Source organism: Vicia villosa, linkage group LG3 (genome assembly GCF_029867415.1).
Source record: "Vicia villosa cultivar HV-30 ecotype Madison, WI linkage group LG3, Vvil1.0, whole genome shotgun sequence".
NCBI lineage: Eukaryota > Viridiplantae > Streptophyta > Magnoliopsida > Fabales > Fabaceae > Vicia > Vicia villosa.
The window spans coordinates 76,472,698-76,486,093 of record NC_081182.1 but is presented as its reverse complement, the minus strand read 5'-3'; the positions used below and the strand labels follow the sequence as shown (position 1 = coordinate 76,486,093).

Here is a 13,396-nt window from a genome sequence, read left to right as displayed (position 1 = left end):
CGATTAATTATTTAAAGCAACAACAACAACTTAACCTATAGGTTTAAGAGTCTCAACAACAACAACATTATTATACCATGAATAGTGGAAATGTTTCATGTACTGACAATATGAAGAATAAGTCAAAGAAATAAGCTTCATGTACCATTATTGGGAGTTTCACGTTTCCTTACTTGCTTCGTACAAGTTGGAAAAGATATGATGGAGGTTAATGGAAAAATGGTGCTTCGTACATTTATGAGTTTTCGCTAGGCTCTATTCTTTTATGAAGGAAAATAAGTTACTATATTTTAATTTAAAATGAGTATCTTTTCACCATAATTTCTTTTACTAACCAAAAGGAAATATTATATCTTTTAATTTAAAATAAAAAGGGATCCACATTTATTCCCATAAGAGTGCTCTTACTTAAAAAACTTGTAATTGTTGTGGTTGAGATTGAAAAATAATTTATTTTGTGCGGATTGTTGGCTACAATTTGGCTCATTAAGCTAAATAGAAAATAAAGTGTTTTGTAAAAATGAATAAAAAAAGTGAATAAGAAAAAGAATATGAATGAAGAAATCAGAAGAAGAAGGAAGAATAGATATATATATATATATATATATATATATATATATATATATATATATATATATATATATATATATATATATATATATATATATATATATATATATATATATATATATATATATATATATATATATATATATATATATATATATATTTGAAAAGACAAAGTATAATTAATTCAACCGATCAATTGTCCTCCTATAGTTGGTTGACTCAATTGTATAGAGTAACTTACTGATTTTTTGTTAAGATAATGGAAAAAACTTTTCTTTGATCATCTTTGTCGAACAACAATGCAATGCTTATCGATTTTTCTCTATTTGAGAATATTCAAGCATTTGTTTTTATTCTTTATTCAAATGGTGCTCTTAAACAAGATAATTTTGGAGATTCTTTGTTCAACATTATTGTCAGTGGTATTGTAAAAGTAGTGTTGCAGTATTTTAATGTTGGTTATTTTTAACTATAACTTTAATATTATCACACTTATTCTAGAATATGAGAAATTTGTCAAGATTTTTTTTTTTAATTTTAATATAATTCAATGTTTTAAATGGAGATTTATTTGAGCTCATTCAATAAAATCATAAATGATGAGTGCTTTAGAAATGCATTGCTATATTTTACAAAGGAGTTAAATACGAAAGAAGAAAGAAAAAATGTATCATGTGAATAACTTTTTGAAAGAATTAAAGTTATCGCTACATTTTTAGTTGTTTTAGAAATTTGTAAATGAATCTGTGAATTATGAATTTGTAAATTTATCTACTTGTGTTTGAGCCTTTATTGCTTGTATTCTTTCCACTATAATATGATAAGTATTTTTTTTAGAAGAACACGACTATATTTTACAAAAAATTTAAATACGAAAGGCAAAAATATATCATATAAATTATTTTTAAAAGAATTGAAGTTATCATTCAGTATATTTGTAGGAAACATCATGCATTCCCCTTTTTAGAAATATGTAAATGAATTCATTGTCTATGCAGAAGATACAATGATGTTACATATTTTTGTCTATGTCCTTAAGTTGAACTTACATAATCTAAAGTACAATGGGTAGATAGATATGATGATATTTTGCCAGAAAAACAAACAATTATAAATCTAACCACAGTTTTAAACATATTTGGTGTTTTCGGCCCAACCCGTTTGAAGTTTGAACCCAGCGACTATTCCAATTTCGAATCGTTCTAAATTCCGAGGTAAATATATAATTGCTGACACTCCTTCACGTTCAGTTACCTCTTGACCTTTTACTCGAAACCCTAATTTCAATTTTTCGCCATGGGAAAGAAACGGAGCTCTTCTCAAATCGAGAAGCTTCCCACCACCGCCCCTAAAGACGACCAGCCACCCACCCTGGCACCCACCCTGGCCCTGACCCTGTCCCTGAAAGACGAAAAACCGTTGTCTCAACATCCTGAAGAAGACAAGGATGAAGAAGATTCAGCTTCTTCATCTGAAGCAGAAGAGGAAGCAGAAGAGGAAGCAGAAGAGGAGGCAGAAGAGGAGGAGGATGACGAAGAAGATGATTCACCTTCCAAAATCACTACTCCATCTGCCAATCCCAAAACCGAAGACGATTCTGACTCCGGAGATGAAGAAACTGATTCAGACTCTGAAGAAGATCCAGCGCCCAAACTGAAATCCCTCAACTCCTCAAAGCCTCTCCTTCCGATCAAATCGAAGGTCGAAGCAAAACCCTCTTCAGCACCGACCAGATCTGGAACCAAACGTCCCGTCGACAACGATCCCAAACAACCAAAGAAGAGGAAAATTACCGTTCTTGCTGCTGCTGCTGAGAAAGCCCCTGAAGAGGATAACAAAAAGTCAAAGTCCGGCGATGATTCTAAAAAGCTGTTTCAGAGAGTCTTCACCGAGGATGATGAAATAGCTATTATGAAAGGTCTGTATGATTACATTACAACAACAAGGAACGATCCTTTCAAGTGGGTCTCGGCTTTTTACGAGTTTGTGAAAAAGTCGATTCACTTTAAAGTTACACTGGAGCAGCTCAAAGACAAGATGCGGAGGTTAAAGCTGAAATACGAGACTAAAGTCAAGAGTGGAAAGACATCTAATTTCCCTAAAGAGAGCGACCGGGTAATATTTGAATTCGGCCAAAAGATTTGGGGTGGTAAACTCAATTTGAATGAAGCTGAAGAAAAGGGAAAACCTAATGGGAAACTTTCCAAGAAAGAGCCTGCTGCTAAGAAACCAAGAACAACTACTAAGAAATTGGTTTTGGAACCTGATTCCCCGCTGGTTGTGAAGGAAACCAGGATGGTGGAAAGAACTGATAGGGAGAATCCCGGTCCGAGTTTGGCTTTGAATGAACTGTTTCGTTTTGACGAGAGCATAAGTGCCTCGAGGAACCCCGTGGCTGCGATGGAGAGAGGAATGGAGTTCGCGGAGGAATCAGAGAAGGAAGAGTTAAAGAGAAGGTGGGACAAGGTGCAAATTGCTGAACTGGAGGTGTTTAAGATGAAAGCTGATTTGGCTGTGGATCAGGCTATATCGATACTGGAAGCATTGAAGTCGTCTTCAAGTGATTAGGTTTGTTGTTATAGGCAGTGTTGGTTTTCTGGTCATAAGTCATAACTTTTGTCTCTGATATGTGTTCAGGTTTTTTTGCTATGGTGCAGTGATTTTTTAGTTTACAATTATGCTGTTTTAACTTATTTACTTTTTGAAATTAGTACTGTGGATTTAGATTTCGATGGTTTATCTAATGAACACAACATGCAAATGCAATGCACATATTGTGTTGTTGTGAAGTTTGTATAATCGGTATAGTATTATGGAAATCTTGTTGGAGACATGAAATCTTTGTTTGAATATTTGTTGCTTGTGTTATTTCAACTACTATATGTTTTTGAACCTGGGATGGGGTGGATACTGTCCGCCGTGTTCAGGCTTGTGGCTCTGGCCACACTTGGTCCTTTGGTTTTCGCGGGCATATGTTATCCCGTGGTCGGGGGCGCCCTTTGCTGTCATCCAGGATTGAATTCTCTGATTATTAAATAGCGGCTATCTGCCATATAACTGCAGTCTATCTGCCATATATGTTAACTCGTTTTCCTGTGGTCTATCTGGCTTATTCCCGCGGTCTATCTGCCATTTATGTGCTTTCCTGCGCTGTCTTCTATGTTGACTCATTTTCCCGCGGTCTATCTGCCATTTATGTGCTTTCCCGCGGTCTATATGCCATATATGTTAAATCATTTTCCTGCGATCTATCTGCCATATATGTTAACTCGTTTTCCCGCGGTCTACCTTCCTTATTCCCGCGGTCTATCTGCCATATATGTTAACTCATTTTCCCGCGATCTATCTGCCATATATGTTAACTCGTTTTCCCGCGGTCTACCTGCCATATATGTTAACTCGTTTTCCTGCGGTCTACCTGCCTTATTCCCGCTGTCTATCTGCCATTTGTGTGCTTTCCTGCAGTCTATCTGTCCTATATGTTAACTCTTTTTCCCGCGGTCTATTTGCCATTTATGTGCGTTCCCGCGGTCTATCTGCCATTTATGTGCTTTCCCGCGGTCTATCTGCCATATATATTAACTCATTTTCCCGCCGTCTATCTGCCGTATATGTTAACTCATTTTCCCGCGATCTATCTGCCATATATGTTAACCCGTTTTCCGCGGTCTATCTGCCATATATGTTAATTTGCTTTCCCGCGGTCAGGCGCCCTGCGCCGCCATATATGACTACTCTGGTTTGAATGCCATATATAACTACTGTATATGTTTGAACCATTGATGGGGTTGAGGCTGTCTGCTGTGTTCAGGCTTGTGGCTCAGCCGCACTTTGTCCATGGGTTTTCGCTGGCGCGGGAGCTTGGCATGGATCATTGTTTTTCACCTGAAAAGTCAAAATTACCCCTAAGAATGTTCTAATTTCTGGTGGTAAAATGTTTTAACCCACTGTCCATCCTCTCTTCCATATGATGAACTGTTTTATTCAAGGTTTCAAGCATATTTCTATCATCTTTTTTTTTCTTCTTTCTTCAACATATTTCTTTTTCCCTTCAGTTTCTTTTTTCATTTCCTTCATTCTTATTTTTTATTCTGTTTTAAGTCTATTTTTTTTTTTAATCTAATGGCATCATCTATAATTTTTTGCATGTTGATTGAGTGTCTTGATTTAGACTTGTAGATTTTTTAGTGTTTTTAAAGGTTTGTGTTTTGATATATGAATGTTGTACGGATGAGTTATTTGTTTAATTTTACACTAAATGTTCATTTAGTATGTAAATTTACCAAAAAATTATTAATGCGATTTCGGCCATATGTTATCCTGCGGTTGGTGTCCTATGCTGTTGTCTCTGATTGATTACTCTGATTATTAAAAATGCGGCTATCTTCAATGTATGTTAACTAGCTTCCCGCCGTATATCGGCCATATATGTTAACTCACTTTCCCACTTTTCCCCGCGGTATATCTGCCGTATATGTTAACTTGCTTTCATGTGCTATATCTGCCGTATATGTTAACTCGCTTTCCTGCGATATTTCTGCTGTATATGTTAACTCGCTTTCCCGCGGTATATCTGCCATATATCTTAACTCACTTTTCTGCGGTATATCTGCCTTATATGTTAATAACTCGATTTCTCGCAGTATATTTGCCATATATGTTAACTTGCTTTCCCGCAGCCTTATATCTTAATAATCCGCTTTTTGCATTTATTTAATAACTCTTTCATGCGGTCTATCTGCCATATATTTAATAACTTGCTCTTGTGGGATCTATCTGCCATATATGTTAACTCAAGTTCCTGTGGTCTATCTGCCATATATGTTAACTCGCATTCCCGCGGTCTATCTGCCATATATGTTAACTCGCATTCCCGCGGTCTATCTGCTATATATGTTATAACTCGTCTTCCCGCGGTCAGGCCCCTTGCACCACTATGACTATCTAGGATGCCACCTTGGTTTGGATATTTATTGCCTGTGTTCTTTCAACTACGATGATTATTATGTATCAAGGGATCTATATGTGTTAGAACCTTAGTAGCTTGTGTTCTTTCAACTTTTATACAAGGATTTTTATTTATCTATCTATGGATCTATCAGTGTTTGAACTTTTGTTGCATTTTGGTATTCTTGTTGTGTAATTACAACATACAATTAAGCAAAGGAAATTTGATATGTTGTAGGGATTGAGAACCAGCAGGGTATTAGATATGTTTGTATGTGGCAGATCCTTTGATTCCCAATCCTGATTTCTCTTTATCTCCTCATGGAGGGAATGCATTGATCAACTATTGAACTTTGATATGACTGAAAGTGTGAACCCCTACTATCAACTCTCTCCTCGCCTGTATTTGCCTCGTACACTTTTTTGATGTCTTTAGTGCCTTATTCTATCTATCAAAGTCCTTTGTCAATAGCTCGGGTCAGTCCCCCTTGTTTGCTTTTGATTTTCTTGAAACCATTACAATCATTCATACCACCCATTTTATCACTTTATTATGCATTTCTGAAACCACCAAGCTCTCTTCATCTGTGTGCCTTGAATCTGTTACAGCACCGATGACTTGTCACATGTGCTTTGAATCTATTACAGCACCGGTGACATGTACTTTGAGTCTATTACAGTATCTGGGACATGCCTCGCTAACAAGCTGGGCAGCATTATCATAAAAAACATGGTTCTTACATGATATATCTCTTCCCATAATTGAAGACTCACTACACCGGAAAGTGCTGCACGCCCCTAACACTATGGGATCCTAACACAATAAAATTGTTAATGGGTTTTAAAATCCAACTAGCCATTTTTCCTCCCGATTAAATCAAATAAATGTTTTTTTACTTTATTTTTTAAAATTCCTTTGTTGTTAGTAGAGCGTAACTTTTAAAGCCCTAAATTTGAGGGGTCTAAAATTTATTTTTAAAATTAGTTCCAAAATAATTAAATCTCCTAACACGAAATCCTTCAAAATTAATTTTGATTTTTTTAAAAAAAAATTGATTTTCAAAAATATTTGTTTTTTTTGTCATTGAAAAATAGTTTTTTTTTTTCGAAAAAAGGGATTTATCTTTTGAGTTTTTTCTTAAAAAAATAACTTTTCTTGTTTTTGAAAAATAAACAAGTTTTCATATTTTTGATAAGAGTTTTTTTTCTGATTTTTTTTAAATTGCGAAAAAAATGCTTTTTATTTTCAGTTTTAGGTTTTTTTTTTTCTTGAAAAAATTAATTTTTTATTTTAGAAATAAATTGATTATATTTTTTTAAAAAAAAGCTTCGTTAATTTTCGAAAAAACATTATTTTTAATTTTTGGAAGAAATCAATGTTTTTTGAATTTTTTTTGTTTTAGGAAAAATTGGTTCTTTTTATTATTTGAAAAAAAATTAAAATAGTTCCAAACAAATTAGATTTGAAGTCTTTACTTAGGTCTTTAAATAATAAAAATATAAAACAACTTAAAAATAAGAGTGTAGGAGGCCTAATTTTTAAAGGGGTCTATAGGACTTTTTTGGTGTCTTTAATTAGGACTTTTTAAAGGATCATGTAGGAGGCCTAATTTTTTTGTTTTTCATATAGGACTTTTTGCCATCTCAAGTGTCAAGAGTGTTCATGTAAATACCGAGTGTTAATTAATGAAAAGAAATTAATATTAATTTTAATTTTGGGTTAAATATATTTTTAGTTCTTATAAATAAGTCAACATTTAATTATAGATCTTTTAAATTTTTTTATAAAATAATAATTATTTTAAAGTTTTATATCTATAATTTTAGTGATGGATTTTGAGTTTTTGACATGAATCTTCAATTTTGAATGTCTTGGAGAGTGCCTTTTTTAATAAAAGTGTCCGGGACTTGGATGTAAAGTTTGACATATGACCATATAATAAAAAGTAGTTTTTGATTGTTTGCAAGCATCACATGCTCATGATCCCTATTGATGGTCTAAGCCAACATATATCCTCAGTAGAGTATCGTACCATCCTTAGACATTGACTTATGATTCCCTTATGATGAGGATTGTCATGTTTGGTGCAAGGCGTGCTTGGATACATTTGAGAGACACACTATTTATTTTAAGGAGCCTCCAGAATTCAAATACCGACATGACTTTGTTAGGGATGTTCTATTTGTCAAGGGTATCTGTGAAGAAATAGACACTTATGAATTTATTGACTGGTCCACAGGAAGGGAGATCGACTCTTAGGTCAATAGATGTTCTGGTGTGTGAGTGAGTAGGAAGAAAACATGTATGTGTACACTTGACTGAGGTTTCTCCATTGGTGGGACTAAGGACTGAAGCTTTTATTGTGGGACAGACAACTCTCAAAACCGCTTCAAATAAAGTGGCCAAGTATGAAAAAGCGTTTTCCGACAATAAACATGTTTTTATATTATTTACCTTTGACACTATTAATTTTTTAGCCCCAGAAACAATGAATGAATTGATTTTGTCATTTAAAAAAGATAGCGGCGCAACTTAATGTTCTTTTATCCGCTCTTTATGTATAATCTTGATTATATAAATATTATTTGAATTATATATTTAAAATCATTAGTTAAGGTGTCGATTGCATGCTTTTTGACGCCAAAATAATAAGCCATCAGCTATAGCTGTTAATGAACAAGTGTAAGTTCTTGAACTATGATAGAGAATGAGAGAAATAATAAAGAAAATAGTATGCTCATTGGCTCAATGACTTTGTCATTATTTAAAAACATCTTTATATAGAAGCATGTCACATATTGACCAAAAAAATTCATGCTGCATCAAATATGAGATTTTGTATAGGCCACAAGCAAATGACAAGGTCTAGAAGAGGCTACTTTATCAAAAATTAATTTTAATTTTTTATTCATATTATTTATAATTAATTAATTATTTAGTTATAATAATAATAATAATTTATTTATAATTTTATATAAATTACTACTCATGGGCCATGATACCCAAAAGTTAAGATATTGAGGGAAAGAAAATCGGATTTTGAAAGGTCATTTAACTTCAACGTAAAAAGATAAGTGCTTTTATCCTGAACTTTATTAGTAAAACTATTAGGTATACGAAAACTAACAAGAAGCGCCTGTAGCTCAGTGGATAGAGCGTCTGTTTCCTAAGCAGAAGGTCGTAGGTTTGACCCCTACCTGGCGCGTTATTTTTATTCAAATTTTCTTATCCAGACTCTACTAGGCATTCCAGGTTTTTGCGATTTACGAGGCACAAAGTCAGGTTTCCTCAGGTTTAAACTTAAAACAAGGAAGAAAAAAACTGATAAATTAAAGGCTTAATAGCAACTTTGGTCCCCCTATTTTACCTTTTTTTGAATTTTGATCCTCCCATTTTAAAAACCTGGATTTTGGTCCCTTTTACATGTTTTGTTTTGAATTTAGTCCTCCATCAAATTTGGAACAATTTTTTAATGAGGTGGCGTTGCCTTTGATGACGTGTCAGTTTGAAGTCATATGTAAATTTTACCATGTCATTATTCTTGTTATATTTTTAACTTTAATTTAGGCTTAAATACACTTTTCGTCCCTGTAAGTTAGCGTGTTTTTGATTTTTGTCCCTGTAAGTTATTTTTTTGGGTTTTAGTCCTTATATTTCAGTTTCGCGTTCGTTTTAGTCCCTAAAATCAAAATCCGCAGGAAATTTCACAAGAAAATTCGTAGGTAACCTGCAGATTTTCCTACGGATTTTGGCTTTAGGGACTAAACCTCAAGCAAAAAGTAAGATATAGGGACTAAAACCCAAAAAAATAACTTACAGGGACGAAAATCAAAAACACGCTAACTTACAGGGACGAAAAGTGTATTTAAGCCTTTAATTTATATTAAATGTTTTTTATTATATATAATAAAAAGAATAAGTTAAAAATAAGGGTTAAATAAGTTTTTGGTCCCTATAAAATTACCAAATTTCGTTTTAAGTCCCTCTAAAATTTTCCTTCAAATTTCAGTCCCTACAAAATATTCCGTCTAAAGAAATGGTCCCTGACGTTAAAAGCCACTAACGGCTGCTGATGTGTCAAGACAGGTGGAATTTTTTTAAACCATTTTTTAATTGTTTTAATCCAGCCTTATCTTTAAGATGATCTTCTTCTTCTGGTCCCTCCTCTTTCTCTAATCTTCATCGTGGTCCCTCTTCTCTCATCCATTCTTGTCCCTTTCATTCAAGTGGTCCCAACAACGACAACTCCTGCTCTTGCTCCGGTCCCAAAAAACGACAAGGTAAGTCCCACTTTCTGATTCTATTGTTTAATAATTGCGACATTTCTGTCTTGAAACTTGTTTAGGGTTGTGCGTTCCTTGCATGCAGTATTTAGGGTTCTATTTTTGTCTGATATACCATTGAAATGTGTAGGGAATGGGGTTATTTAAGGTTGTCTTTTTTACCAATGGCAAATTTGTAAGAGATGAAGGGGTATCATATGAAGGGGGCGATGTTTTTGCTATAGCTGGTCAGGACCCAGATTTCTGGTCATATTTTGAAGCATGTGATTTACTTAAGTCTTTGGATGCTTCATTTATAAAGGAAGATGTGAAAATGTGGTGGAAGTCCGAACATGGCTCACTTGAAAATGATCTAAAACCACTTGTTAATGATGAGGATGCAACATTGTTAGCTATGTGTGCTGAGGAAACAAAGTCTGATATTGAGATATATACTGAGCCAAAAGACAATGTTAATTCAGAAGATAGTGAAGATAGTGAATCAAGTGAAGACTCTTTGGATGGAATACATTTTGAAGATAGTGAAGAGGAGAGGATGAATGATAATGATGAAGATGTAGGTGAAGAGATCAACAATTCTGGTGCAGGTGGAGTGGAAAATGGTGCAGGTGGAGTAGAAGATGGTGCAGGTGGAATAGAAAATGGTGCAGGTGGAGCAGAAAGTGGTGCAGGTGGTATACATACAGGAATGATGACAGCAGAGATGGAAAGGGAACACATAATTGATGATGACTACTTAACAGATGAGCTTGATAGTGGGGCAGATGATGATAGTGATGGTGGTAGGCCTTCAATGGTAAAGTTTAGGGATGATGAAAAACTTAGAAAGGAATTTAAGTTCAAGGTTGGAATGGAATTTTCATCTCTGAAGCAATTTAAAAAGGCTGTACTGGAACACAATGTGTTGAATGGGAGGGAAGTTAAGTTTGCCAAGAATGATGGGGAAAGGTGCAGGGTTATTTGTAAGGATAAACAACAATGTGGTTACACTGTTTTATGCAGTAGAGTGTTGAGAACTGAATCATTCAGGATTAAGACTTTAATTCAGAAGCACAAATGTGGAAGGAAGTTCTTCAACAAGAATGCTAATGCTGATTGGGTGTCTAGAATAATTGTGGACAAGTTGAAGAACAATTCAGGTATGAAATTGAATGAGATTGTTTCTGATGTTAGATTGAGGTTTGCCACAGAAATTACTGGATGTAGGGCTTTCAAAGCAAGGCAAATAGCTAGAAGGGTTGTTGAAGGTGACTCAGCCAAGCAGTACACTATGTTATGGTCATATGGAGCTGAATTGAGAAGAGCATGTATAGGTAATACATTTAAGTTGAACATTTCTGGTTTGCCACCTAAGTTTGAAAGGTGCTACATGTGCTTTGATGGTACAAAGAGAGCATTCAAGAATGGTTGTAGACCTTTCATAGGATTGGATGGTTGTCACTTAAAGAACAAATATGGTGGAATATTGTTGATAGCTGTCAGTAGGGATGCTAATGATCAGTATCTTCCACTTGCCTTTGGTGTTGTGGAGACTGAGTGTAGAGACTCTTGGAGCTGGTTTATGAGGTTGCTTCTTGAAGACATAGGTTCTGATAATAGGTGTTGCTTCATTTCTGATCAGCAAAAGGTGTTATTTGTTAATCTTTATTTCCTTATATGTGATTATATGTGATTTTAAGTATTAACTTAGGTCTTTATATGCAGGGATTGGTGAATGTATTTGAGGAAGACTATCCTGAATTTGAGCACAGGTTTTGCTTAAGACATTTGTATGCTAACTTCAAGAAGAAGTTTGGGGGTGGTACACTCTATAGAGATCTAATAATGGCTGCAGCAAAGGCAACCTATTTTGAAGACCATGAGGCTAAGATGAATCAAATTAAAGAGGCAAATCCAGATGCCTATGAATGGATGAATGCTATTCCCAAGAATAAGTGGTGTAAGCATGCCTTTCCCTTCTACTCTAAGTGTGATGTTCTTATGAACAACCTAAGTGAATCTTTTAATGCTACTATTTTGATGCAAAGGGATAAACCTATACTAACCATGTTTGAATGGATTAGGAACTATCTAATGGGTAGGTTTGCCACTCTTAGGGAGAAGGTAGAGAATTACAAAGGAGTGATTATGTCTAAGCCACTTAGAAGGTTAGATAGGGAGATAGAAAAAAGTGCTAGTTGGCTGCCCACTTATGCAGGTAGATTAACATTTCAGGTTACTCATGTAATGTTCACAGATAGTTTTGTTGTGGACTTGGCAAAACATACATGTTCTTGTAATTTTTGGGACTTGGTAGGGATCCCATGTAGACATGCTGTTGCAGCCATTCATAGGAAGGTAGATAACCCCATTAACTATGTACACAAGTGTTATCATAAGTCTACCTATGTAACATGTTACAATGAAGTTATCAGTCCTATTAATGGCCAAAACAAATGGCCAAAGACCACTGACCCTGAAATCTTGCCACCTAGTTATAAGAGAGGCCCTGGCAGACCAAAGAAATTGAGAAGAAGAGAGGCTGATGAAGAAAGTCAAACAAGGTGGCAAAGGACTAACACAAGTCATAGGTGCAAGATTTGCTTTGAATATGGACATAACAAAAGGACTTGTAAGAAAAACAAACAGCTAGCAGTTATTGTTGGTGAAGTACCAAGAGATGTACCAAGAGATGTATCAAGAGATGTACCAACAGATGTACCAACAGGTGTTGCACCCACCCAAGGAAGCCAAACACCTAATGTGGGAACTTCTGGAGTCAAAAAAAGGGTAAGTAATTGAACTAAATTGGTTACAGTTATTTTGGTTGATTTTCTTACAATTACATTGGTTGCAGGCTTCTGTGCAAATAGGAGGGAAATCAAAGAAGTCAAAGTCTACTGCAAATGTAGGAGGGAATACTTGACATTGCACCATTGAGAATTGATACTAGTCCTGTCAAGAGTAAAAGACCTGGTCCCAAGACCTTTATTGGGAAATGCCCCAAGGTTCCAAAAACTGTCAAACCATCCATTGCTCCAAAGGTGTCCAAAGCTGCCAACAAGCCAACTATGTCAACTATGTGTGACCCTGTAAGTTTGTAACAAACATTGATGTACCTTGGCATGCTGTGTTTATAAACCATTGTTAACTGTTTTTTGTCTTAACAGGTAAAGGTAATGATATCACCAAGGAAAAAGTCCAATCTTGCTGCATCTCCAATTAGAAAGAGTGATAGGCTAAGGACTTTGAAGGCAAAAAATATACCGGGGCCTGGAAGGGATCAAAATGATCCACTTGAAATTCCTGATGAAGACACTACTGTGAGCAGTGCTAGTGGGAGCAAGCCATGGGCTGACATCCAAAAGAGCATGACTCAGTGATCCATAATTGTCCTACTGTTTTGTTATTTACTTTGAAACATTTGTGTGATGTATGATGAACCACTTTTGGAAGTATCTCTTTTGTGTTGAACTGAATCTAAGCTGTATTATGAAGATGTATTATGAACCACTTTTGGATGTATCTCTTTTGTTTTGTACTGAATCTAAGAGCTTTGGTTTTATCAGTTGCTTTGGTTTTTATTAGTTGCTTTGGTTTTTATCAGTTGCTTTGG

The 13,396-nt window shown here is 35.0% G+C and overlaps 2 protein-coding genes and 1 non-coding gene across 3 annotated transcripts; all 3 read left to right on the top strand.

Moving 5' to 3' along the window:
• Positions 1-1,720: 1,720 nt before the first annotated feature.
• LOC131661931 (GLABROUS1 enhancer-binding protein-like) lies at positions 1,721-3,408 on the top strand. The gene has a single exon (XM_058931593.1). It carries the CDS (start codon positions 1,867-1,869, stop codon positions 3,136-3,138), a length of 1,272 nt encoding a protein of 423 aa, XP_058787576.1. The 5' UTR covers positions 1,721-1,866; the 3' UTR covers positions 3,139-3,408.
• A 5,242-nt stretch (positions 3,409-8,650) lies between these two features.
• On the top strand, positions 8,651-8,723 carry TRNAR-CCU (transfer RNA arginine (anticodon CCU)). The gene has a single exon. It is a non-coding gene; the product is annotated as a tRNA-Arg (tRNA).
• Positions 8,724-9,934: 1,211 nt separating this feature from the next.
• Positions 9,935-12,706, top strand: LOC131658363 (uncharacterized). The gene is made up of 3 exons (XM_058927668.1): positions 9,935-11,428; positions 11,506-12,570; positions 12,638-12,706. Exons 1-3 carry the CDS (start codon positions 9,935-9,937, stop codon positions 12,704-12,706), a joined length of 2,628 nt encoding a protein of 875 aa, XP_058783651.1.
• Positions 12,707-13,396: the final 690 nt, after the last annotated feature.

What these genes read in the sequence shown, in the direction of transcription:
- LOC131658363 (XM_058927668.1), top strand. Translation starts at nt 9,935, where the DNA reads ATGGGGTTATTTAAGGTTGTCTTTTTTACCAATGGCAAATTTGTAAGA. An exon ending in TCATTTCTGATCAGCAAAAG is followed by an intron (nt 11,429 to 11,505) that starts GTGTTATTTGTT and finishes CTTTATATGCAG; the next exon opens with GGATTGGTGAATGTATTTGA. An exon ending in CTTCTGGAGTCAAAAAAAGG is followed by an intron (nt 12,571 to 12,637) that starts GTAAGTAATTGA and finishes CATTGGTTGCAG; the next exon opens with GCTTCTGTGCAAATAGGAGG.
- LOC131661931 (XM_058931593.1), top strand. Translation starts at nt 1,867, where the DNA reads ATGGGAAAGAAACGGAGCTCTTCTCAAATCGAGAAGCTTCCCACCACC.